The sequence below is a fragment of the Anser brachyrhynchus genome, assembly GCF_964034855.1.
Source record: "Anser brachyrhynchus genome assembly, chromosome: 3".
Taxonomy (NCBI): domain Eukaryota; kingdom Metazoa; phylum Chordata; class Aves; order Anseriformes; family Anatidae; genus Anser; species Anser brachyrhynchus.
Window position 1 is genome coordinate 28,495,111 of NC_137696.1, and position 24,797 is coordinate 28,519,907.

The window sequence follows — 24,797 nt, forward strand, 5'->3', positions numbered from 1 at the left end:
GCTCCCAGTACAAGTACCTACTGGCATCGCTTCCTTCCCTAATGAAATCATGCACACACCCCAGGCTTGGGCCCAGAAGAAATACACCAACATAGTGTCTTTCCATTTGATGCCTAAAGGTGGCCACTTCGCAGCTTTAGAGGAACCTGAACTTCTTGCTGAAGATATTCTGCAATTTGTTGGGAGAGTAGAGAAAGAGCAACTTTGCAGAAAGAAAGGAGAGTAATTCTCCTTAGGAAAAGCAGGGTAATTGCTTATTGCTTACTAAGTCTACTGTAATCAGATCTTATTCTTGACCAGATATGAGAGGACAGCAAGAAAACTGCAGGATAGCTGAGATAGGATACAGCCTTGGAAACCCAAGGATTTTTCTTTTTTAGCACAGCTATGCTGAGAATGTAGCATGAAGGTTACTTGGTTATTTTCTCCCGCAAGCAGAAGCTTCTAAAGCCTGTTCTCTAATACCACTTACTCTTATTTTGAAATTGAGAAATAGACCTTACCACTGCTAATACTCAGTTTAATTATTACCAACAGCTTTTCTTCACAACAGCAGTAAAAGTTGAGTTGATGTATGTGTGAGATTCCCCACATAGACAATGGGGAACAGTCAAGCAAGACCTGACTTGAATGACTGTATCAATTAATCAGCACTGATCTACAGTGCTCATTAAACCAACCAGCTGGCTGCTGCTGGCTGCCTTTCTCTTCCAGCCTGTGCTGTTAAGCAGCTTCCTGGCTGGAAGGAAGCTCGGCTCCCCTGCACCAGGCTCCTAGGAAAACAATGTGTGAGGAGCAGCTGGATCGTTAGCTGAGTAGCTGAAACACACAGGCTTTTGTAGTTTGGACCAGAAGGAGGGGTTGGGGGTAGGCGTAATTACAGCCCAAGTAGCCTCTGCACGGAATTTGTGCTCTTAACTAAAATCATAGTCCTGGACAGGCTCGAGACACTATGGCTTTGCACTGCTTGTACGGGGTACTACTGTAAACACCTCTTAAAATAAAATTTTAAAAAAAGATTAACTTAAAATTAAAGGAAATTTGCATTCAAACTTTGAATAACACTTGCACGTACATATGCTTTAAACTTTTGACTAGCTGTGATTCTGTGTCAGTTCAGAAACTATTGATTCTATATTGCATTTGTTACAGACGTCAGGTGAAAGGCAGACTGCTCAAAGAAAACTGAAAGGCAGTGTATTTTTGCCAACAGCAGTACCTAGTATGTGCAGCTGAGCTTCAAACACTTTAAAACTGTAGCCAGATGACTGATTTCAGTATGGATTTGTTCTCTAATCACTTTTGATATACTTCCCTTCCTTGCAAGCATAGGGAAATATAATCCATTAATAACACTTGCATAGATTAGTGTTAGTTTAAAATATGAATCTGAATGGGAGCTGTTAAGTAGCAGTTACTGCTCCTTCCCACAGTTTGTTTGCAGAAGGCAAGTCAACAGTGCTGCTGGGCACATTTGAATTTTAGTGCTCAAAACCACCTATAAGCTGTGACAGAACATCATTAGGGCAGACTGCTGGTGGACCAATTTTAGCCATTTTTCTGAGCAGAGATGAGAGCTCTCACTACCTTTACTCTGGCCTGCTGTTTCTGCACCTGGGTGCTAGCAGAGGAAAGCCCAGTAGCTCTCAGGTTGCCCTGCAAGATTTGACTGCAGTGCTGCCACGGACCCTTCAACTGTACTTGAATTCTTTAACACAGCTGACTGCTTCCAGATTAGTATTGAGCACAAATTCTATACTCACCTGTAACAGCTTTCATTAGTTAATATTTATGTCTGTGTTTACAAAATATTTCTGGTTTAGGCTGGTCAGTTCTGAATAGATAGGCAGAAAATAGTCATTCACTTGATCTAAAATAGGCTCTTCTCAGAAAGAAAAGGTTAAAAGGTTCAATGTTATCATAGAATATCCTGAGCTGGAAGGAACCCATAAGGATCATCAAGTCCACCTCCTGGCTTCGCACAGGACCACACAAAAATCAAACCATGTCTGAGAATGTGTTGTCCAAACACTTCTTGAACTCCCAACAGGCCTGGGGCTACGACCACTTCACTTCGGAGCCTGTTCCAGTGCCTGACAACCATTCCTCAGTGAAGAATCTTTTCCCAGCATCCAGCCTGAACCTTCTTCTCTGTCACAGCTTCATGCCTTTCCCTCAGGTCATATCGCTTGTCACCGGACAGACGAGACCAGCGCCTGCCCCTCTGCTCTCCCTCATGAGGAAGCTGTAGGCCACGACGACGTCTCCCCTCAGTCTCCTCGTCTCTGGCCTGAACAATTCAAGTGACCTCAGCTGCTCCTTACACATCTTGCCCTGTAGACTGTTCACCATTTTCATAGCCCTCTGTTGCATGCCCGCTAGTAGTTTTATGTCCTTCTTGTACTGCGGCATCCAAAGCCGCACACAGTACTTGAGGTGAGGAGGACAATCGATCGCCCTGACCCAGCTGGCAATGCTGTGCTTGATGCACCCCTGGATAGGGTTGGCCCTCTTGGCAGCCAGGGCACACGGGTGATTCACATTGCTTTTCCAGGAGGAATCTGCTTACCTCTGACAGCAACAGCTGCTTGCAGGCACCACTGTGCTCCCTCTTGCACTAGTCCTTGATCTCTGGCCATTTGTTTTTGTCTTACTTCTGTCTCCTGTGTGGTCTTATATTTCAGAGCTGGAGATCATCCTCTCTCATCTTTAACACACATGCAGACATCTGCTGTGGTGCTAGGGAGCACTGCCATATACTGATATAACTGAATACTTCCCTAGGGACTGTTCAGTCACAGCGCAGTTAAAGTAAGTGGGGAGGAAGTTTGCTATATGATGCCTGCCAAACCCATTTTCAGATGCAAGTAGAATTTTCTGTCTCCCTTCTGGAGCAGATCTCCTTGAGGGGGCCCAGCCTCAGTGAAAGAAAGCACAGCAGGGGTCTATTTAGCAATCTTATGTTACAGCAGCCCATCTAGGCTCAGTCACCAGTGAGAGCTTGACAAAAAAAAAAAAAGCCAACCACCACCAGACCTTTATTTTTAAATACGTCTCCCAGTGCTGTGCAATTTGAGACGATGATAATGAACACGGACAGTAAGCGTCAGTAAGCACATCCTTGCCGCACTCTGTGCACCAGGTAGAGTGCATTTCAGCCTACTGCAAATGAGCAGTCCATACTGACAGCTTTATTTCATATATAAAATAGTCACAGAGAAATTAATTCCAGCATGAAAATGAGTTTGATTAGATATTGTCTGAAAGAAAAAAAGGTGTAGACTTTAGAAGCTTAAAAATGGTAAACACCTGTTAAACAGTGAAGATTTTTCAAATTCTGGTGTCACAATTCTCAAAACTTAAGCCAACAGCTATCAGCAGCTAGTGTTCATCTCCAACTATCTACACTTAGATATAGACACAGTAAAATCCTACAACAACCTACAAGAGTGCAAAATTCAGCTATGTGCCAGTCATAAATCCTGCCATCAACTCCCCTCCCCTTTTTCTCAAAGTAATCACCTGTTTTTAGCAAAATGCAGCCAAACCCACTGCCTGTAGTGCAAAGTTTAATGCTAATGAAGTGTTTGTGGGCTAATAATAGAATCTGTATGTCTTGCTGCAGGCAGGAAATCTCACACAAGCCTGAGATTTGGATGATAACTGCCTTGAGTGAATCCAGACTCACTTCTGATACACACTCTGCTTTTGGCTAGTGGGCAATTATTTGGTACAGTACTAAAGTGAGTAGTGCAGAAGTGAGTGTCAGATAATCAGAAATAGTTTTAACATTTGTTTTAGCAAGTAACTACATATCAGATTATTGCAATAGTATTTAGTAAGACAGGACCCCTGCTTTGTTATACTTAAGCAAGCCAGCTGAGTACCTGCTGTTCGGACAGTAAGTGTCCTCTAACAAGGCTAAATGCAGCACTTGCTGTTGCTGGCTGAGCTGTTTCTTGGGAGTAAGGCTTTTTGACATAGTAGCTATATCCTTCAGGAGAACCAAGAATCTGCTGATGGTTTGGTTCTCGAAGCATTTTACTCTGCTCAAGAGCCATTTCTTGGTGAAACTTCCATTTCTGGACCAAAATTGCCCTAGAGTCCCTGCTCAAAGAAATTGCTCTCCTAAAGGCCACACCTCCTTAAGTTGCTCCAAAACATAGATCTATACCACACTGAAAACAGAAACAGGTGACCTAAATGCTAGTTTTTAATTAGCCAGTTACTGCCCATGAAGAGTCTGGATAAAAGGTTCAAAAAACACAGCAATGCCACTGAAAATAAGCAGAACTTACTTTCTGAAGCACTTCAGTTAGGGCTGGAATATATCTGTTTCTGGTATGGAAACATAGTTAAAGTCGCCTTGTCATATATCCAGCAAAATTAACTCTCACTACAACCAAATTTGACTTCTGATTATTAAACTACAAATCAAAAAGTCCTTAAAATCTAAGCCACTAAATGCAGCCTTTGGAAATCTTATACAAGTAAATAAGGCTTTGTCAGGCTTTGTCCACACTAAACAAAAAAAGTCAGGCATTACTCAGATTATGAGTTAAAAAGTGTAAGACACTACACTTTTTGCACTAAAAAGAAATTTAAGCCATCATTTAAAAAATTAAAAAATTGTTAAGTAGCATCACAAGTAGACGTCTAGATCCATAAGGGGCACTTACCCATCACCACTGAGTCAGCAAGGGGTAGGGATTTAACTGTTCAAGACAGTCAATCAAATGCACGTTCTGTTTTACAAGCAGGTACAATACATAAAATGCATTAAATCAAGACATTTTTGTCTGAAAGAGGAATGGAAGCATCCCTCTGGATACTGTAGGAAGAGACAAGGAATAAATCCATATTGATTTCAGGCTAGCTTATTTGAAAACACTGAGAAATGATGCCACTTGTTTGAGTTGCTGTAATAGCACTTTAAGGAACATAACTCACACTAAAAACATCTTGCTTAGGATTAGTTTTCTTCTGTGGAAGAAATATCCTGTGCAGTGCCAGACAGCCCTGAGAGCATATTGCCAGTGCTGCTGGAAGAAGTAGCCCTATTACAATTGTCAGTTGTTTTCTGGAGAGCAGTATTTATAAACCAATCTGGACCGAGTGACAGCTCTTTCCCCTTGCTAGATGTAGTCCAAACGTCAGTCTTCAAAATACCTTCCTGACTGGATTTTAAGATGTTTAGAAGGTTGCTCATGCTCCCCATGTTTGATAGTACCACCTGCAATTTTGAGGATAGGAGTAACAATGAGATTTTCTACTTAAATGATGAATTTCCATCTTCTTAAATGAAAGATAGACCCTCTTTGGTGGGTTCAAACCACCATTTCAACCTATTCAAATGGCTGAAGCCACTGCACATCACAGTGCAAAGGGAGAACAGTACAGAGAAAAGGTGAATGTGAAACATGAGAAGACAAAACCCCACACAGCCGCAAAGCTCCTGAGTCAAAGACACCAACATGACAAACTCCACTGTATCTGAAGACTGACTGGTAACTGTTTCAACAGTACAAGAGAGGTGCAAAGAAGGAAAGTGACTACTTCAACTTTTCTACGCTGCCTGTTCCAGCAGCTGCAAGGGGCCTGGCCTCCATCTTGCAAAAACCTCAGCGCCCAAAGCTGAGCGAAGGGGCCTGGCGCTGTGTCAGGAGCCCAGCTGTCTGCCCCTCTCAGCAGCTGCAGCCTGCTTCGGGCAGGGGGAGGGCCAGGCCCTGGAGGCAGGAATGGTGAAGGCAGCAGGTGAAAAGAAAAAGCAGGCCCACGGCCCTTAAATTCCTCCCAGTCCCTGATTTGCCCCCCTCTCCCCGTATCCCACTTCACATCCAATGCTAAAATCAACTTTTGCCTGTCCTGCTGGCTACCAGAAAAACACATTCCCACCCCTCCTTCTCAGCACAACTCACATAGTGTTGCTTCATTCCTCGTTCTCCACCGCACAAGTGTGGATGTGCTCCACCCAGAGGTATAAACCAAAGCCAACATAAGCACCTATATTCAAATAACCGATGCCGATCTCTTCTGCCAAGGGACCTGAAAGGCCTAGCCCAGCTACTGCTTCTGCCTCTCTTCTGGATGGCAGTCCTCACTCAGTGCAATCTTACGAGCAGGACGCTTGGGTTGCAGCTATGCTCTGGCCGAGTATACGTAGTCCCATTCACTTTTGGACTACATGGCCATCATTGCTTTGTCACCTCTCCTCGGAGTGCACCTGTTAACCTTTCAACTTCCCAAACTGACGTAGTCTAAGGACTTGATTTTCCAGCAGTTACACTCTTTTTTCAACCAAGCCTACATTGTTGGAGAGGTTTTGTATGGAAAATATATTTGTATCTCTCGAGTTCTAGAAATTCTCAGGCAGTCTCGAGGGAGCTAAGGTCCACCTCTAAGTATTTGTCTCACTGATTTTTATTTCTATCACCCTAAGTCTTTTGTGGCTGGTAAAGCTTTTTGCAGTAATCAGAAAGAATCCTTAATGTTTCAGAGGAACAAGAGACAAAGAAGGAATAAGCAATATCTCACACAAAACTGAGCCCTTTGCAGAATACAGATAAAATTAATTGTCCTAGCCTCTTTATTATGTCTTTTTCCATTTAAAGCTAAATAAGGGGAATTATAGCTTGAATGAGTCCTCTTAAAGGCACACAATTATTCCCCAACTTTTGCCCTTTTCTTCCTAATGAATAAGCAAATTACAATTTCTAGTCTCAGAGCAGAATGAATTCTCACTGTTTTAGGAATAATTCTGAAGTGATAGTTGTAAAACATGAAAAAAATAAGAAAAGCCTACTTTATTCTCAAAGATTATGTCTGCAGCCAAATTATGGTTCTTAGCAATTTTCTAAATCATTTTCCCTTTCCACTTAACTCTGTGGAGATAGCTACTGGTTTAATTTTTCTATGCCTATAGAGGAAAAAACAAAACACAGCTGATTTGCCTTATGCAAAAAAAAAAAAAAAAAAGAATTTGAGTTCAAAGTTTTGACATGGAACACCTTCATTTAAAAAAAAAAAAAAAGCAAGCTGGTGCTTTACATTTCAGGAGAGTGGGCTGTAATAAAGGTAATTTATCTGAAACGCCAAATATAAAATAACACTAAATGCATGAAAGATTTTCATACATAAGGAAGAGCTGTGTACCAAAATAAATTTCTTACATTCCTTCTGTTCTCAAGTCTTCCTCTGCTATGATTTTTTTTTTAATAAATACCTGAGAAGCATAACAAATTGATATCTCTTAAAAACAGCCTCTAACTTCCATCACAAACCTTCACTCTTTTGCCTCAACTACATAAAAATTGAAGGTTCACAACCATATGGCAGTAATGATTTGAGCCAGCAATAAGTTCTGGCTCTGCTTCCTGGAGTACCTTACGACATACGCTACATTAGATTTCTGGAACTCCGTTGTAAATATTGCTTTCGAGAACAGTGTCTTAACTAACTATGAAACAAACACTGAATTAACCACTAAGTCTAGAAACAGTTGTGAATATTTCCATTTCTCCTTGGTTATTTACAGTCCCACCCATTCCATTTGAATATCATGCATGGATCTAGTACAGAGAGTTCAGAGATAGCAGATCTTGTAACCACTGTTCTGTGACTTCCCAGAAAAGCTATTCTGCTTCAAAATCTAAACATAATCTTCAGTCTACAGTCAGGAAAAGTGTTTTAACACCCTAAAATGACCATATAACAGAGATACAATAGTGTACATATCACAGTGTTTATCTAGGATGTGATAGATAAGATTGAATGAAGCTCTGGGCTGCTGAGGACCACAACCTTTACATCAGGAGATGTTGCCAATGCAATATTAAGAACAACAGCCTGACAACTAAGAATCAGGATTTGGGTTGTTTTAGACATTTCCGCAAGCAAATATGTACTGAATTGTCTGAATATCTCTCTGGTAGCAAGTAAGTTACGGTCTGAGGAGGGTTATAGCAGAATGAATGCAGTTTCCCTCTGACAAACAATACCACCTCCAACTGCTCATTTTAGGAACTAGAAAAATGTAAGGTGAAGCTTTTGTGCAAGAAGTAAAATACAGTAGTAAAAAGTAGCATTTTTAAAAATGCAGACGATCTAACCAAATGACTCAAAGAAAACTATCATGGCTGCTCTGGACATTTCCAAACTAAATCTTTAATAGAAAGAGAACTTCACCCAGAACTGAAGCTAGAAATAGAGTTAACTCTATTGAGTAAGTTATGGAAATCCTTACTCACACCACAGAGTATTATTTTCCACTAGCCACAGAAGTTGGCCTTGAGGTGGCAATTTCAATTCATTCAAGCTTGTGACGATCAGATATATGTTAAACCATAACTTAGTTCCTACCTTCTTAGCAAAGCTGCTACAGAAGAGAATAAATCCTGCCTCAGGAAAGCAATGTTTGCTATCAACCAGGATTCCAGAGTCACAATACCAGAAACTGCAGGTTCCTGGTTGGAAGAGATCAGTAATGGAAACACATTGAACAGTGAGAAGCAGCTTCATATACCCCACCCGTTACATCATGGAACTACATTCATCGTTTCATCAGCAGAATTAAAAGCTAATTATGGTGCATGCAGTAGAAAGATAGCTGATCTCGATATACATTCTCTCCAAACAACAAATGCTTACAGATTCTATTGACAAGTCAAGATAACCCAAGAGCTCTATATCTGAGCACAAAATATTGGGAAGCTGCACTTGCTGCAGCGGAGATGTTACAGTCTAACCAATAGGATGTCAGACACAAAGCAGAAGTAAGGAGGTGATCCATGAACTGAAAAATCAGAGGGAAGAATGTTCTATTATAACGACCCAATTTTCAGTGCCTTCATCTTCAGTCATTTCTTCTCTGGTTTGATCTGGCAGACAGCTGTCCTCACAGAGAAGGAACAACTTCTGTACCCCTGAAGTATCTGAAACAGGCACTTGCAGCTGTTACAGACAGGTGACAAACAGAATCCTTCAAAAAGACTTGTCCAGATTAGCCAGAAAAGGAATTTGCAGGGCCACTTTGGGAAGCTGGGAACACGTCCTCTTAGAAAGCTATGGCCGTCGCCATAATATGGAATTAAAAGTGTACATTTGCTTGTATTGTTGCAGTTCAGAGAAAAAGCTGTCTTTTCTTTGCACTCAATGGACTTGTATTCATGTTAGTGATGGGAAGATTTGTGGAGGAGGGATCTTTTTCTGTGCCTCTCATCACTTTTGGTAGGAGATGGGAACAACAAACTGTGATCCTCTGTGGTTTCTTAGACGAGGAACCTCTTGTTGAGGATGTGTTGTACTTGGGCAGGCAAACGAGATAGACTTTATATACACCCGAACTGGCACAGAGCTAGGTAGTATCTAAACATAGTATATGTCATTGGTTTGTGGTTGTTTGCTGTTGTTGTTGTTGTTTTGAGTCTCAGCATACCATACAGCATTTTCTTCACTAAAGAAATTTAGTCTTTGCAGAACTGATTTGTACCAATTTTCCCTGGGGTCAGTTCTTAAACTTTTCAGATATTGTGTCCTCGGTTGTGTCACACAGAGTCCCATCACAGACCATTCCGTAGGGCTTATTCATACTTGAATGTCAGACTGCCCAGGATGCTCCTTCCACAGGAGCTCTGCTTGTGGCGGTTGCTAGAACATAAGTAAGGACTTTGCAAGCAGGGAGGTGTGGGGCAGGGAATCATTCCAAGTGAGCAATGCAAGGCAAGCAGCAGGCGCTGGAACTCAGGAAATATGGCTTCTGGAAGTTACAATCAGTAACTCCAGCTGGGCCACTTGCTTAGACTTCTGCCAAAAGATTTATTAAAAGCACACTGAAGAATGTGAAATGGCTTTAAATATGCATTTCAAATACAGTGCAGCCAACATCCACATTTGTTGAGCTTCCATCCCTCAGCTTTTCTCTAAGGCTCTGTAAGGAATGCAAGGAGTTTCTCCTACTGATCTAATTTTATCCTCTCAGAGACGTCCACCAGCACGAAGGAATGCATTACAGCCAGTGCAGTTTCTTTATTACTTCCAGCTCTCAGGGAGGTCCAAAAGACACTAGCAAGGTAAGTGAGCACAACCTAGCAAATCTGACAGACCAGCCTGTAATTTGTGTGCTGCTACGCACAAAGGTGTTGTGATAATTTACTGGCAGACAAAGTCTTAACAATTGAATTTCTAAGCCCTACTGTGCCCATTTATGTTTCCAAAGAAGCTGTATTTTTACATATAAGAAACAGGTCGGCTGTGACTGTAAAGATAGATACTCTTTATGACAAGTTCTGTAGACACCACTAGTTTATACTAGTAAATTTAGTATCTTTTTTCCTTGCTCTTACATGAAGATCAAACCACTTGATAGCAGCATTTACCACGTTGATTCTCTGGAACTTTCTATCAGTAATGAGAGGGAAGTCTATTTACTGTACAGATAAAATAAGTGGTACAGGGTTAAGGTTAGAGAAGGTATTTGAATTGAAGTTGGTAGGTGTGAGAAAACACATATGAATGGTGAGACATTTAGAATGAGATTCTGGGCTGACACAAATCACTATAGCTCCATCAAATGTAATAGACCTACACCAATTCCCTGAGCTCAGAATCAAACTAATGAAGGTAATCTTGCAAGAGAAAGTGAGGCCCACACATGGGACTTGGTGTACACCAAGGAAGTCTGTAGCTTGCAGGAAAAATATATAGCAGAGATGCCAGCAGTGCTTCAGCCAGTGGAACAATTTTTTTTTTGGTTCTGTATCTCGTAGTTGGAGTAGGGATGGTTTGTTGCGCATGTTAGAACATCACTCAGTTTGTCTCTAGGTAGGTTAAAAAATACACTTCAATGGTCCGGCCGCTGGATGTCTCCCTTGTTCTACTTTTATGAATGAAGACTGGTCTCATCTCAGAAAGATAAATGGGTCGCTGTGGAAGGCCGGCTGTCCGGTGATGCCCAGCTGACCGAAACTATATGACAGCAGTCCTGGACTTGCCAACTCCTGACGTGATGGACTATAAGTGCAAGATATAAGCCAGAACAACAGCTGAGAAATGCATTTTTCTTCCATTACTAAAGCACTTCTTACAAGCCCCATTCTTCTCCAGTGTCTAGCACAGCTGTATTAAGCAACCTGCTGCCAATAACTGAGTATTATTTGAGGAAATGAGTTAAAATCAACAGTGCCTTTCTCGAAAGTTACAATATGTAAGCAAATACTTTGTTAGGCTGCATAGTGAAATTCACCAAGTACGTCTTCTTTTTTCCTGCCAAGGTTTCTGGTTCAAGTTGTTTCAGCTTGGTGGTAACTTCAGCCAGACAAGAGCCAGATTTCCTTTTTCTGGAAAAGTCTGCAGCTTCTATATATTTCTCTGTTCTGAAGCAATTAAAAGAGACACTTTCAGAGCTTCCCATGGAATCCTGTTCTGGAAAAATAAACATTAGGAGACGCTTTTTTTTTTTTTTTAACCTGTGCATGTTGAGGGTACAGGCTGAGGTCCTTGTTTTTGCTTAAGCAATGGAAGTCTTTCTGCATGCACATTATGTTGTTTGAGCATCCTGAGGTGTCAGAAATCAATGAATGCAGGAAAATGCTTAACAAATCCTTTTGAGGTTAAGAACTTCAAGATCTCTGGCTTGTATTAGTGTCGAATGGAAGAATTTCATAGCATGTCAGAGCACACAGCGCATAGCCTCCCTGTGCTCTGAGATGTGGGGCAGAACAGAATCAAGCCTCAGGCAGTGATATCAGGATTTCAGGGATTTCAAGTGCTGAGAACACAGGGTTTCAGTGATTTACCTAGGACAATACAGGAATTTGGGATTTGGGAGGAGTGTAATAGAGATCTTTTAAGTGTCAAGGTAACATGAGTTACAAGACTGGATCCCTTTTTCCATGCTTCACACTTTTTTTTTCATTAGGTGTTTCATCAGTATATTTTGAGATGCTATCTTCCCTTATGTTAATACTATTTTGTATTTATTTACATTTTTTAAAAATGCAATTTTTGAATGATAAAAGCCTGATGTCTTGAAGAAATCTGCTGGATTTTTTCTCTCTCTCTCGGTATACATGAAACAATTTTATATAAATTTTTACCTCAGAGGTTGGCCAGTGTTTGAGATCCTCTGGTTTATTTCTGTCAAAATACTGATAGGAATTGACACAGCTTTGTGGACATTCTTTGTAATCAAAAAGGGATTAAACTTCATTCAGGACTTCAGCAGGAAAAAAGACAATATGACACAGCTCCTTTGGTGGCAATCCAAGCCGCTCTGCTCAGGCAGCAGCGCACTCAGAAAACTCTCTCCCCCTCTTCTTCTCTCTCTGTGTGCTCAGGATGATTCTACAAAATGTTTCACTGACTTCCATCTATGTCTGAATATATAACATTTCTGAGTGAGTCACTTACACAATTTTGTGGAAAACATGGATGTGAACACAAAGGTCTGTACACGTGGCCCAGGTTTTTTATTTGTCTGACTTTTAGCTGCTGCTTGGGGGGTGACACCCATTTTTCTGCATTTTGTGTTTGTCCACAGTTAAAATTCAAAACCATTTTCCTCTTTAGGACAACAAACTGTGCTCAGTTTCACTTTTCGTTTCACTCTATTTCCTGCCACTTTTCTTTCTAGCTGCTAAAGGGTGCTTGATGAAAACGGGCAGGGAAAGTGTGCCTTCCACTTCTTCATAAAAGTTTATTGTATGAACAGATCTACTGTTATGTTTTGAAATATGCTGAGATCAGATTTTTTTGAGCTTCATTTCCTTTTAGAGCATCTAATCTGCATTTGGTCTTCCAATGGATTTTGCTCTCTTGTGTCTCATACAGTGGAATTATAAGAATATCAGAAGTGGCTTTTAACAGCCTAAAGTACACCTTAAACAGGGGATGTACTAAGTGTAATGTTTTTAATGTCTATTGAAGGTAAACCTGCATTTTGCTATACTGAACATTTTAAGGTCTCTACTCCTTCCAGACTCCAGCTTTCTCCAGTTTGAGTGTGAAAGATGTGTGCCTAATATGTATCATGTATATAAACACAATCATCAGAAGTGGCCATTTAGTGGAAGAAACAAATTGTATGGTTGTTATTTTGGGCTGTGAAACCCCTGGAAAGTTGCTTAGTTTTGAAAATTAGCATGCAATTGGAAAAAGAGTATGCACACACACACCCACCCACACACACACACACAATCAAGAATAAGCATTGTCACAATGTATGGTTTCTTTTTAGAGCTTTCCACTACATTTAGCAATAGCTTCAATGTTCATTATTACTATCCTACACTGTATCTTGCAATAACATTTGTCCTAGTCCTAGTGCTGTCAGAACTCCCCGTAGCATAGATGCATTATCTATTAAACCTCTGCAAAAGGAGCTGTGAGGGCAAAGGGATAACGATGTATGCAGACGAGTGCAGTAGAGTGCTGAATTTGCAGTGTATTTTCCAGTCAGAAGCAAATGCCTGTCTAATTCAAGTATTATGGAAGAAAACTGAATCTATAATTATGTTCACAATTTGAGAGGTCTTCCTTTGGAGCGTAATCTAAATAATATAAAGTATGTAGGCCTCTGAGCACCCTAGAAGACATCAAAGCTGATAACATAGATTTTGGTGGTCCAGGGAGAGGAGGAGGTTTGGGATTCTAAAATAGTGAAAGTCAGCAGAGCTCGGTCGGAGCTCTTTATTGATGTACACTAGTTGAAAATTGGTTTATGACTTCAAGTTGCGTGGAAAAAAAAGCAAACCAAAGAAACTGTTATGAAAGCAACCATCTAGGAAAACATGAGGGAAGAAAAATACAGTGAAAACAGAACTCTTCCTAAATTAAATTTACTTATTAAATTTAATAAAGTTTCCTAGTGGGGAGTTGCTGGAAAATGTAGGTTGAAATGTGAAGCAAACTTTGATTGCTCTCTTAGCTGCATTTATGGTATACTTACAGCAGGAAGTAAATTTCTTTTTTTCTATTACTTCTAAAGAATATTTCTAGAGAAAAATGTCCATACTTCGCAACCACCTTAAGAAACATTTGCTATGGTTGTTGCCAAAGGAACAGCTCAACAGTTTCATAAATACCAAAGTTAACCAGCTCCTAAAAACAAGTAAAATTGCCTGTAGGTGATTTCTGTTTATAAAGAAATAGTTACTCTCTGAACTTAAACTTTCTCCCTGGGCCTGTTACCTATTAGTGCATACTTTACTGTCCTGTTCCTGCTTCCTTTAGCTGTTTTGAATCAACTGTGGGTACAAGCAATACTTGCGTGAAATGTACTTGAGGGAAAAACCTGATCTGACAAATTATAGAAAATAAACAGCATTACGGATAGCTTGTGACTACGATGAGATCAGAAACAGGCTAATGGGAACACGCATCTTTTGAAATTGCAGTGGCTCTGCCACATCGTTTTAAAGCCGTGTTTATGACTGGCTTTGGAGAAAAGGTGACATCGTTCAGCCAGGTTGACAGTACTGTACCAAAAGGCTTCACGGTGTTGGCACAGAAGCTGGCACAGCTAAAGCAGCCTCAGGTGCTCAGCTCAAATCATAGAAACATTCACAACAACGACAAGAGACTGAAGCAAGGGCGAGCAGCACGGGTTTATGGCGTGGGAATAGTCTGGTGACAGCTGCTGGTGCTCACCTGGTCATGGAGGAGCTGATTCCATTGAGCAAGTGCAAGTGGAATGCGATTTAGTTTGGCACATCTGTATCCCCATTTGGGTGTCTATTAGGTAGAAAGGGCCCTGCCCGTACCCTTCTTCACTGTTCCTGGGTTTGGTAAATTCATTTTATCTGTAGACAGCTGTTCATCATGTTAGGTATTTGTATTTCACATTCCTCAAGTCTCCTGAATTCTTTGTCAGTGGGGAAGAAGCATTCATAAAGTTGTTTAGATAAGAAGTTTCTGAAACTTGCCTGTGGATAAAGTTTTATGTAGGAGCTTTTATCAAAATCTTCAGTTTTGTAAGGTGATTCTAGAAGTACACGGTTACTAGTAACACCCTGTGGAGACTGGTTCCCTCTGGAAAATGTATGTCTCCTTAGAAAAGATGATGAGATGTTGTGGTTTTGACTGACAAGTGAGTTCGTAATTCCCTCAGCTGCTATTCTTTGACACATCCATTCCTGGTGCTGCATTGCAAGGCGTAGTGTACAATATGGAAAAACATTTCTTTCTCCTTCAGGCAGTAAGTAAGCCTCTCCTGCTCTCCTGCTTTGAACCGTGGTTAAACAAAAACCATTACAGAACCCCAGAGGGAGAAACAGAATGCAAGATTCTATATTTCTTCTAATCACTGGGTACAATATAAAATATAAGTAAATCTCCAACTGTTCTCTCTTTAATATGTACGTCTCTTCCTTCCCCCCTATGCTAGGCTGAAATAATGAGGCAGGACCCAACCAGGTAATTAGGCTGGTTCTGGTTTTCTCTTACTCTGCTGTGACTGTTGGCATCGAAATTTCTATTACCTCCCCATTGATTAATTTTGGGGATTCTTCTCTACTCTCCTCCTCCTCCCGCTGACCACCGACTCCTCCTCGTGTCACTCTGTTTCTTTTCTTGAGCCTTTCAGTTTGCTCCATGCTGGCAGGATTGGACCTGCTGTATATTTTGTACTGTCTGATACAGGAAGCTGAAACCCATCATCCCTTGGATTTCTCTGGGTGTTGTGTAATCGAATTGTCTGGAGTGTTAATTCGCATTTGGTTATTCTGACATTCTTGATGAAAAAATATGTACATTAGAATCATAATGTAATTACAGATTTTTGCTTTTAGCATGAATATATTTCTTCACAGTGACATTGAAATTATTTAGTATTCCCAGTATTTATATATTATTTTGACAGATAGGCAGTGGGCTATGAATAATTTCAGGGTGCCACAGTTTACTCCATACAGCTTAAGAGGAAGGATTTTTCCCCCTCCCCTTTTTCCCCATCACATTTTTTAGATTATTATTAATGGATAAACCTGAATTGTCAGCTTTCCCTAAGCCTTGCTGTATGGGCTGGAGTGAATAATGAACTGATCAAATGAATTTCATTGTTTAACCACATCATTGACTAAGTAGGAGTACTGTACACCCTCTTGTTCTGGTTTTATTTTTTCTCTAGCAGTTCTCCTTCTGTCTTTTGCTTCATCCTGTTAATTTAAACAGAAGAGTTCCAAGCTGAAAGAGCCCATCATGTGGAAAACACAGGCTTCCAGGGGTTGTGTGGGCTAGGAATAAACTTCTGATTTTGTCTGGAGGCAGGATGCTATGACTGCGCAGCTGGCAGGTTAGTGATGATTGTCATAAATATTAAATAACAGAACCAAAACAAAACTCCAGAGAGAGACTTTGCACAAATTTGATGCACCATCACAACCAGCTCAGACAGCTGGCTCTCTGTAGACTTTCTTGACAGGAAACAGTGCTGAGGCGTATTAGGATGATTTTTATAAACCTGAAGGCCAACTTGTAATGCGTTGTTTGAAAGTTAGATGTATTAATGATTTATAGCTTGAAGCAGAAATCTGTTTTCTGAAGTAGATAGATGACAGATAAATGATATCTGTGCTGTTCTCACTTTTATTAGGTGCTCAAAACATTTTTGAGTTTTGCACTTGCTAAAAAGCTGTAGAGGGGGTAAGCCTTACCCTTGACATTCATACCAGTTCTCTGGTGTGCAGTGAGATTCCTACTCCTTCCTCCACGGTTCCTCTATTTCCTCCTTTTTCTTCCTCTCTAAGAAGACCACAGCATCATAAATTACAGTTGGTTTTGTTCCTTTCTTGTTACTGTCTGAGACAGGATAGGAGCTTTCTCTTCACAGCGTTCTTTCTTCCAGAGGCATAAAGCTGGCTCTTGCTACATGGAAGAATTGCTCCAGCACAAGCAAAAATGAACATGCAAAAGGTTGGGATGGAATTGAAGCAATACCAGCATAGGTCTGGGATGATTCCACTAACAGCTCTGCAGTTATGTTCTGTTTCTAAGAGGGTGAAAGGTTTCTAAAGGCTTCTAAAAGTGAAACATTCTCTGTGGCCCAAAGAGTAATATTTCTATTACACTGTAAGTTGGGGTCAGGTTCTTGTCTGATAAATTTGCACATAAGTGCTTTAACTTTTATGGTTATATAAATTTATAACAACTTAATACATGGTTCAGTGATTTTCAGACACCAAAAGGAATGAGTTGAAATAGCAAAGCAGTTTTTTTTAAGATAACTGCATGTAGGCATGATCCATTTTGTGCTGTTATTCCGAGTTTAAAAAGATAAAGTAAATCTAAACTATTTTTAGGTGCAATGAGTCAGTCTAAATGAGTTGATGGAAAAAGATATAAATGAAAGGACAGTCCAGTTAGAGGAAGTTATGGAGTGTAATGCTTTTATATAAACATTCTGCAGAATTCATTTGGCTTTCCAAACACTGTCTGTAGATCTAGAAGTGCTTTGCAGTGGCTCATGGAGAATTCACAAGTCATATGCTGTCTCTCTTTGGCTTCAGTTCAATTGCATTAAAAACAGAATATATATTTTAAAGTAGAATTTTAAAAGTATTTATGTAAATAATTGAAGCGGTTCTTACAGTGCTGTTATGTGTCTATGGACAGTGTACACAATCAGAGATAGAAGTGGCCAGCAGGTTCCTAGCTGTGAAGAAAAAGCATTCAGTGAGATCATTTTTCAGTTAGTGTAAGGAGGACCCCTGATTTATTTCTGTCGCTGTTAAATCAAACAGTGTCGTGGAATGGGAATGATTTTTTAAGGGTAACATAAGCCAGACGCATTTAAAAGACTTAGCTAGACTAGTTTGCATTTGTGTTTTCACAGAATCATGAGGAATTTACACACATGCTCTCTGACAGTGCATGTAATATGGTGAGCTACAATATTCTGGAGTAGTATCATTCCCCTATGTATTGAATGTTCCCAAATATATTTAAATATATATATACATATATCGCTTTGTGTAGCTGATATAGCTAATATAAATATTCAAATAAAATCTTGCTTAAGATTTTACCTTTTTTCCAAGCTGAAAAGCTCCTTTAGGTGCTTATGGAAGTTGATATTAACTTACCTTAGTCTGCAAAGACTACAAACAGTTGTTTGGGGATTGGAGGCCCATTTCTTACCCAATACCCAGTCTTTTTTAAAATAAACTAGTTAAGCCTAGTGGATGAAAAGTTTACCTCTAGCTTCCAGCTGCACCTTCATTTTGCACATTTTAGATGTATGATTACACCTCCTGACAATGTTGTGAAACACCTTCTACACAGTATCTTTAAGCATCTGAGCCAGAAATACTGTGGGGGTCATCATTGTTTCTACCAGTATTTCAACAGATGACCAATGGACCCAAACAAATTCAAGTGATGACAGACATGGATGAAGATGAGTAAAATGCACTCACTTCAGCTGAAAGTGATACCTGTTTGAAGGGACAAAATTAAAGCTACAGCTTCAGTAAGTGGCATTCTTAGTCTTCTGGCCATGTTAAGGTCCCACCAGCCAACCAACATTACCTTCTTCAAATGACTGAAAGCCCCAGCGAGGATGAAAGACAAAGGGAATTCAAGGGAAACATCAGTTTGTTTAACAGACCTGAAACCTGGCTTTACAGATTGCAAAGTTGTGCTGGAGCTGGTAAGTGCAACACCTTCTCAGTGCCCCTGGTCAGCTCTTCAGCAGCAAAACTCCAGCCTTCGTTCTTAAATTGGAATTGGGTATCTTTTAAAGATAAAGAGAGAAGAATTGCTAAGTTATGGGCTGAATAGCAGCAGTATGATTTGCTATGAATCCAGGCACCTGCAAGGTATCAAAGCCACTTGCATCAGTATTTTTGGAAAATGAGACTGAGGATGTCAAACAAGGAGCCAGCAGTCACAAACTGTTTAATTCACGCTGATTTTCCCAGAACTGTATCCGAGGAGGATGTCACACTTTTCCGTTCTCATGTTCAACCTTTCCTCTGAGTGCATCAGCAGGTTTCACCTCTTCTGAAAGTGTACTCTCCTGCGAGTTATTTATAATCTCCCGCTGCTTTCCATAAGTAGAATTTAACTCACCTTCCTTCTGTCTGCCGCAGATTGTTATATTCCACTGATGTACTGTTGCTTTGCATATAAACTTTTCAACAGGCTGTTTTCTTCCAGCTCCAAGACATGCTAGACTCAAAGGAGACCACTCTGAGAACTGGGAAGGAAGTATTTATCCTTGGCAGCAGCAATCTGGGGATGTATGTAAAATTCAATGTACAGAATCGTAGAGGCTCAGCACATATTCCTAAAACATCTCTACAAGAACGCATTTTTAAAGTAGATCTAAGAGATGCACAGCTGCACAGTTCTGCAGTTCAAAATGAGAACTTTATATTTTGTGGAGCAATATTTGTTCTTTTCAATGAGACTGGTTTTAGGAGCTTAGTTCAAACATAAAAATTAATCTGTGATCATTACCAAAACAGAATTGCAATTAAAAATAAAGGGTCTATAACCACAGCCTCCAACTAGAAGTGTAGACTCCTAGGATATTCTTGACCTGCCACAGCTACTTTGGACCAGTTGTAAGTTTAATCTATAAAGTTTCCCTTCAGGCAGTTAATTACTTGGTAACTAAACTCTGCATATCCAACACAACTGAATTTAGTATCTCTGCAAAAGAGCATAGAACTAGGCACAGGGACACTTTCACTCTAATCATGATCTGTCTGCTGGGGTACCAGAAAAGAAAAATGCCCTTTCCTTTACTGGCTGAAGCAAATGTTACCCGTAAGTCTTTTTCATTCAAAGACTCTGTTGTCCACAACAGAAGGGTGCAAGGCTTTAAGTTCAGCTCTACCTTCAAACATCCCTACAAGCTTAGGCCTGTTTGGATTCCGTACATGTGTTTATCATTAGACTCCTATCTGTGTCATCGTAATCTCTTAAAGCCCAAGTAGTTATGCCAAGAAGTGGACCCAAATTTCATAAAGTGAGGGTTACACAAAAGTCTCTGCTGCCTTTGCACAATATGAGAAAGCTTTCAGCAAAATCTGGAAAGTAAAATACGGACACTGGGACATTGATTTATTAGCTTTTCAGAGAGGTTTCTTTCAGTTGGGAGAAAACAATGTCATACTCCGATTTTCTTGTGAGTGGCTTATCTCCAAGATGGCTTGCACCCAGATTTTTCTAAACTTTTTACTTCTCAAAAGGATAATGTCTCATGTTAGAAGGATAAAGGATAACTTCATGTCAAGAAGTACTGCAGAGCACAGTCACCTGAAACATTCATTACAGTGCAGAATTTCTGATTGCAACAGCTACAAATAACCTATGGGAAACAGTAATAGGAATTGTTTATTCAAGAGTACGTCCTTTGGCTCTGCAGTTTATCCAGGTGCACAAGCTCTATTTTTTCACAGAATGTTAGTTATTGCGGATTTCTTGTCAACAGATAACCCTAGCCAAGATCGGAGCATAAGTTTTTTACACAAGTAAATTAGGACTTGCACCTTCTACTGAACAGGAAGAAAATAAAAAGCCAAAACAAAAGGAGTTCTGTAAAGACCTACAGATAGGGAAGGATGTAAGTTTACATTGTTGTCATTGACCGTATTTAACAGAAATAAAACTAGGAAGCACTGTTTGTTGCACGTACTCCTTTGCCAAGTCTACCTTACCAGTATGAATTACCCCAATACCACCCTAAGATACATTCTTATTTCCCACCTATTCTTTTCTCTGGGTTAGTTTTGTTGTTGTTTGTTTTTGTTGCACCAAGATTAAAACTGTGCCTATGCTGTTAGAGTACTTCTAGCAGTAATGCTCACCTATCACATGCTTCGAGACTTTGAGTGAAGAAAAATTGTGTTTGGATGTAGTTGATTTTTCTGTCAAAGTAGTCGGATACATTATGTGTTGTAACTATCTGAATCAGCATTCACAGGTAGGGCTCTGAGTCAAATACCTAAAAAAGCCCGTTAACTTTCAGATTTGTATTGTTTTAAATCAAAGCATTCACAGACAAGGACTGATGGTCTTTGAAACTAGTAATTCTGTAGACGATATAAGTAGTTTTCAAGTTACAAGTTCATAGCTTTTTTATTTAATCTGAATATTCCTCGTGGTGCATGGATTTGTCATAAGTTGCTTGGCTTGTATACTGTTTCCTGACTGGACAGAAAAACTTTAAGCTAAAGTTTAAGTGGATGATGGGTAACAGCGTGCGATTGTCATCACCTATGTCAGTTCTAAGGATTTCAAGATACCTCTGAGAATATCCGGTATTCATCTGAAAATATGCAAATACTAATCACCGTGACTTAGCACATCTTACTGATGGTGCAGCTGAATCCTACTGAATGGCAGCTTTTTCACTCACAAAAGTACTCGTAAGTTTTTTCAATTTCTCTTCTGTTTAACCAGATCAGCTGAAAAATTTGTGTTGAATTTTCTCATCACTTGAATCTCTATGAAATTTTCTCTTGAACAGATGCAAATTACGTTGAACATATTTCAGATAGACTATGTTTGTAAAAGTCAGCTAAAATGTTTTTTCATTTTTTTTTCTCTTTCACTCTGAAGTTCTACACGTTCTTGGGAGTTCTGCAAGGGAAAGACTGCAGCAATTAAAGACCTTTCCAACCTAGCATTTGTAGAATATGGAGACTGACGGTGGTTTTGAAACAAAAGTTAAAGGCAGTGGTTTACAAACCATGTAGAGGCTTCCCAGTCGAAAGCACTGTACTTAAATAGACAAGCATCCTCTTTTAATTTTTACTGAAATGTGAAAGTCTGGCAGGTCTGACAAGTACAGGCTGAAATATGATCCTACACTGATTCCTACATAATACCAGATATGAACTCAGAATAATCAGACCACAAATATCAGCCTAGGCTGAAGTTTTTGAAGAAACAGGAGACCTTTCCTGCATAAGAAAACCATTACAAAAACTGACCCATTAAATCAATGAAATGCTCACATTTTTGACACAAACAGTGTCTACATGCACACAACAGTTAGGAAAGAAGTAACTTGGTCTAATACCAAAGACATGGACTTCTTGGAAAAATCCCAGCTGCTCAGCCTGGAGGATTTGGAGTCCCCGCATTCTGGCAGGTAGTGGTCTTTTGATTAGGATGCAATAATAACGCTGTAATTAACCTCTGCTAATACATCTTGCATGCTTTTAGTATGTCTTAATTTAACTGCAGCCTCTACAACTGCAAAAATAAAGATAATACTTTGACCTGCACTTCATAACCCCTTTACTGGATTTTGCTTGCTTATATTGTTAGTCCTGTTGCTCCAGTTGTTATTCAGAGGAGTCTAGATTAAGGATAATAGAATGTATCCTGTCATAAAAGTTAGTCAAATGTGTCAGGATAAAGTGAGGAACTACCAGAAAAAAGTATCGGGTGGTAAACAGCAGCTGAGGTTATGCATCCTCTGAGCCACAAGCCCACCTGATATTTCTTAACATTCTGAAGAGTAAACTATCATTAAATATTTTTGGCACAGCAATTCATTAAAAGCTCGGACCATTAAAAAAAAAAAAAAGGAAGTCAGTGAAAACATTTCTCTGTTTACTGACATGAGTGAGAGCAGGTTGGATCCACAAGGATCTCATGCTAAAAGGGCGAGGTTTATATAACCATTTCCTGCTGCATCAGCAAGTTTCTTCACTGAAATGCACCTAAATTTTAGTACAAATAGGAGGTGAGTTACCTTCTTTGAGATCAGCAAAGGAAAAAGCAGGGAGGAAACAGTAACACGAAGCCACTCAGTGGTACTGGTTACAATCCAGCTACAAAATTATGTGTGTAAAATTTTTGAAACGTTGGTGGATATGCTGATCCTGGCTCAGCCAAGACTATGACACTAATCACAGCAGCACAAGTGCTGCAGCTGCCCCGTAAGTAACTGTGCAAGGAAAGGAAGGGAAGAGAAGGGGGAAAAACAGTAGACATGGGGAAATGATTTGTGAATTCCCGGCAAAAGAACTGCCACCATTATCACCAAACCCATATGCATTCTTGTAAAGATGGCAGGTATCTTATCAAGGAGCCAACTCCCAGCTGCTGTTGGTGTCTAATCAAAAGGTCATCAGTTATGATAACAGCAGCAAAACAAAAATAATTACCTGAAGCAGTATTTTTTCTTAAACAACAAGTTATTTATTTCACCTGAGAGCACTATCAAATAGCAGGGGGCTCACGGAACCCATCTGACAAATTAAGTGGTCTAATAAAATACGAAACAGGTTTGGAGTAAAATCAGTAGCACTGAGAAAGTAAGAATAAATATATAGATTTTTTTTCTATTTTTTTTCACTGACAGGTAGCTGTCCCTTTCTCCCAGCACAATATGCAAACCAGAAAGTGGAAAATAATCTAAATATATTTCCTTCAAAAAATGCCACAATGCTAATGAAATACAAAACATCTTTGAGGAATTAGGAGCAGCTACTCAGTTTTTCCATGACAATTCAACCTAGCGGGTAAATCCACATACATGACAATTTACATTCTACTTAAGTTCCTAGAAGTCAGTGGTTAGCAGCAATTTATATAGTACGCGCTTTTACTGTCCTCTGGTTGCTGAAAGACTGCCAGACACCTGACGAAAGGGGGGTGCTTTCACTCTAGAGGATCTGGAGTTTTATATTAGATTAAAAGGAAGAGCAACACGTGAATGCTTATCTCATTGCAATAATGATGAGGCTGGATTAAAAACAAAGAAAAAACTAACAGAAATTAAAAATGAGATTTGAAATAGTCCACATGAAGATGCAAGAAATATCCACAGGATTCTGAACTACTATAATAAACTTGGGCTGTAAGAGTATGTGGTAAACAGTGGGTTATCATTTCCTTTTTTTTTTTTTTGTCAGAGAAAGAGCAGAAGAAGCTAGAAGGAAATCGTTATAATCTGATATAGATGACATCTCTGATTATTTTTTTAAAAATGAAAATAAAGTGTCATTTATTCAAAACTAACATATTAAGTCTTACTTGAAATGTTACAGTAGTTCTCATGAGGAAAAAAAGATTTTCTTGTTTTATATCTGTAGGCTTTGCATAAGTATTCTACTGTAGCTGTGTTTTGAGATCAAGTGTTTTATATCCATTATTCTCAAACGTATCAAATATTAAACCCACAATGCCTTTTAAAGTATAAGCATCTATTACACCTGTTCATGCACATGAGACCTATACTCACTTGAAGTACAGAGAATTGATGTTAGCTTGTCCAGATAATGCATTCGCTTCTCCAAGGAATGGGAAACAGCTTGGGATTTACAAAAAGACCACTCATGTTTCAACTATTAAAAACTTTCTTTTCTCTGTTAAGGAACGTAATTTTACATTATATACTCATAGACAAAGAAACACAGGCAGAAAGAACTTGAATATTAAAAAGTTCTTGTAAATGGCCTGAGTGTATGCCACTAATACAGATGTTTGATTGCCTGTTTTCAGGAATTCATTACAACAACTAGCTATCATCAGTCAGTCTTCTGTTTAGAAAATATATGAGCGTGTACACACACAGTTTACATAAAGCGTTTTGCCTTTCAGGAAATGTAGCACGCCCCTCCCCAGGCATTCTCCGGGTACAAAAATGTTTATCAAAACTCATCTCTGATGTTGAAATGTGGCTGATCTTCAGGTTTAAAGTCTAGATTGGGGCTGCCATCTTCATTCAGGATTCTTCGAGAAGTATAGCCAACAATTGGGTATTTAGCCTTGTAAACATTATTGAAGATATCATCCAGTGATTTTAGCTCCTCTTCGGTGAGTCCTGTCTAAATGAAATA

General features: G+C 39.6%; 2 protein-coding genes across 5 annotated transcripts in view; one reads left to right on the forward strand and one right to left on the reverse strand.

Annotated features, from left to right (window-relative positions):
* The window catches only part of EPHX1 (epoxide hydrolase 1), a 47,308-nt gene extending 23,336 nt beyond the window's left edge, over positions 1-23,972 (forward strand). For 2 of the 4 annotated variants that reach the window (XM_080586306.1, XM_080586307.1), the window contains exon 10: positions 1-23,972. In XM_080586306.1, the coding sequence (XP_080442432.1) occupies positions 1-226 (226 nt within the window). In that variant the 3' untranslated portion in view covers positions 227-23,972. The other 2 variants (XR_013948909.1, XR_013948910.1) reach the window with 2 other exon arrangements.
* Positions 23,132-24,797, reverse strand: part of NENF (neudesin neurotrophic factor) — a 5,480-nt gene continuing 3,814 nt past the window's right edge. Inside the window, exon 4 of the mRNA XM_080586320.1 lies at positions 23,132-24,785. Coding sequence (XP_080442446.1) covers positions 24,609-24,785 — 177 coding nt within the window. The 3' untranslated portion in view covers positions 23,132-24,608. The remainder of the gene's footprint in view (positions 24,786-24,797) is intronic.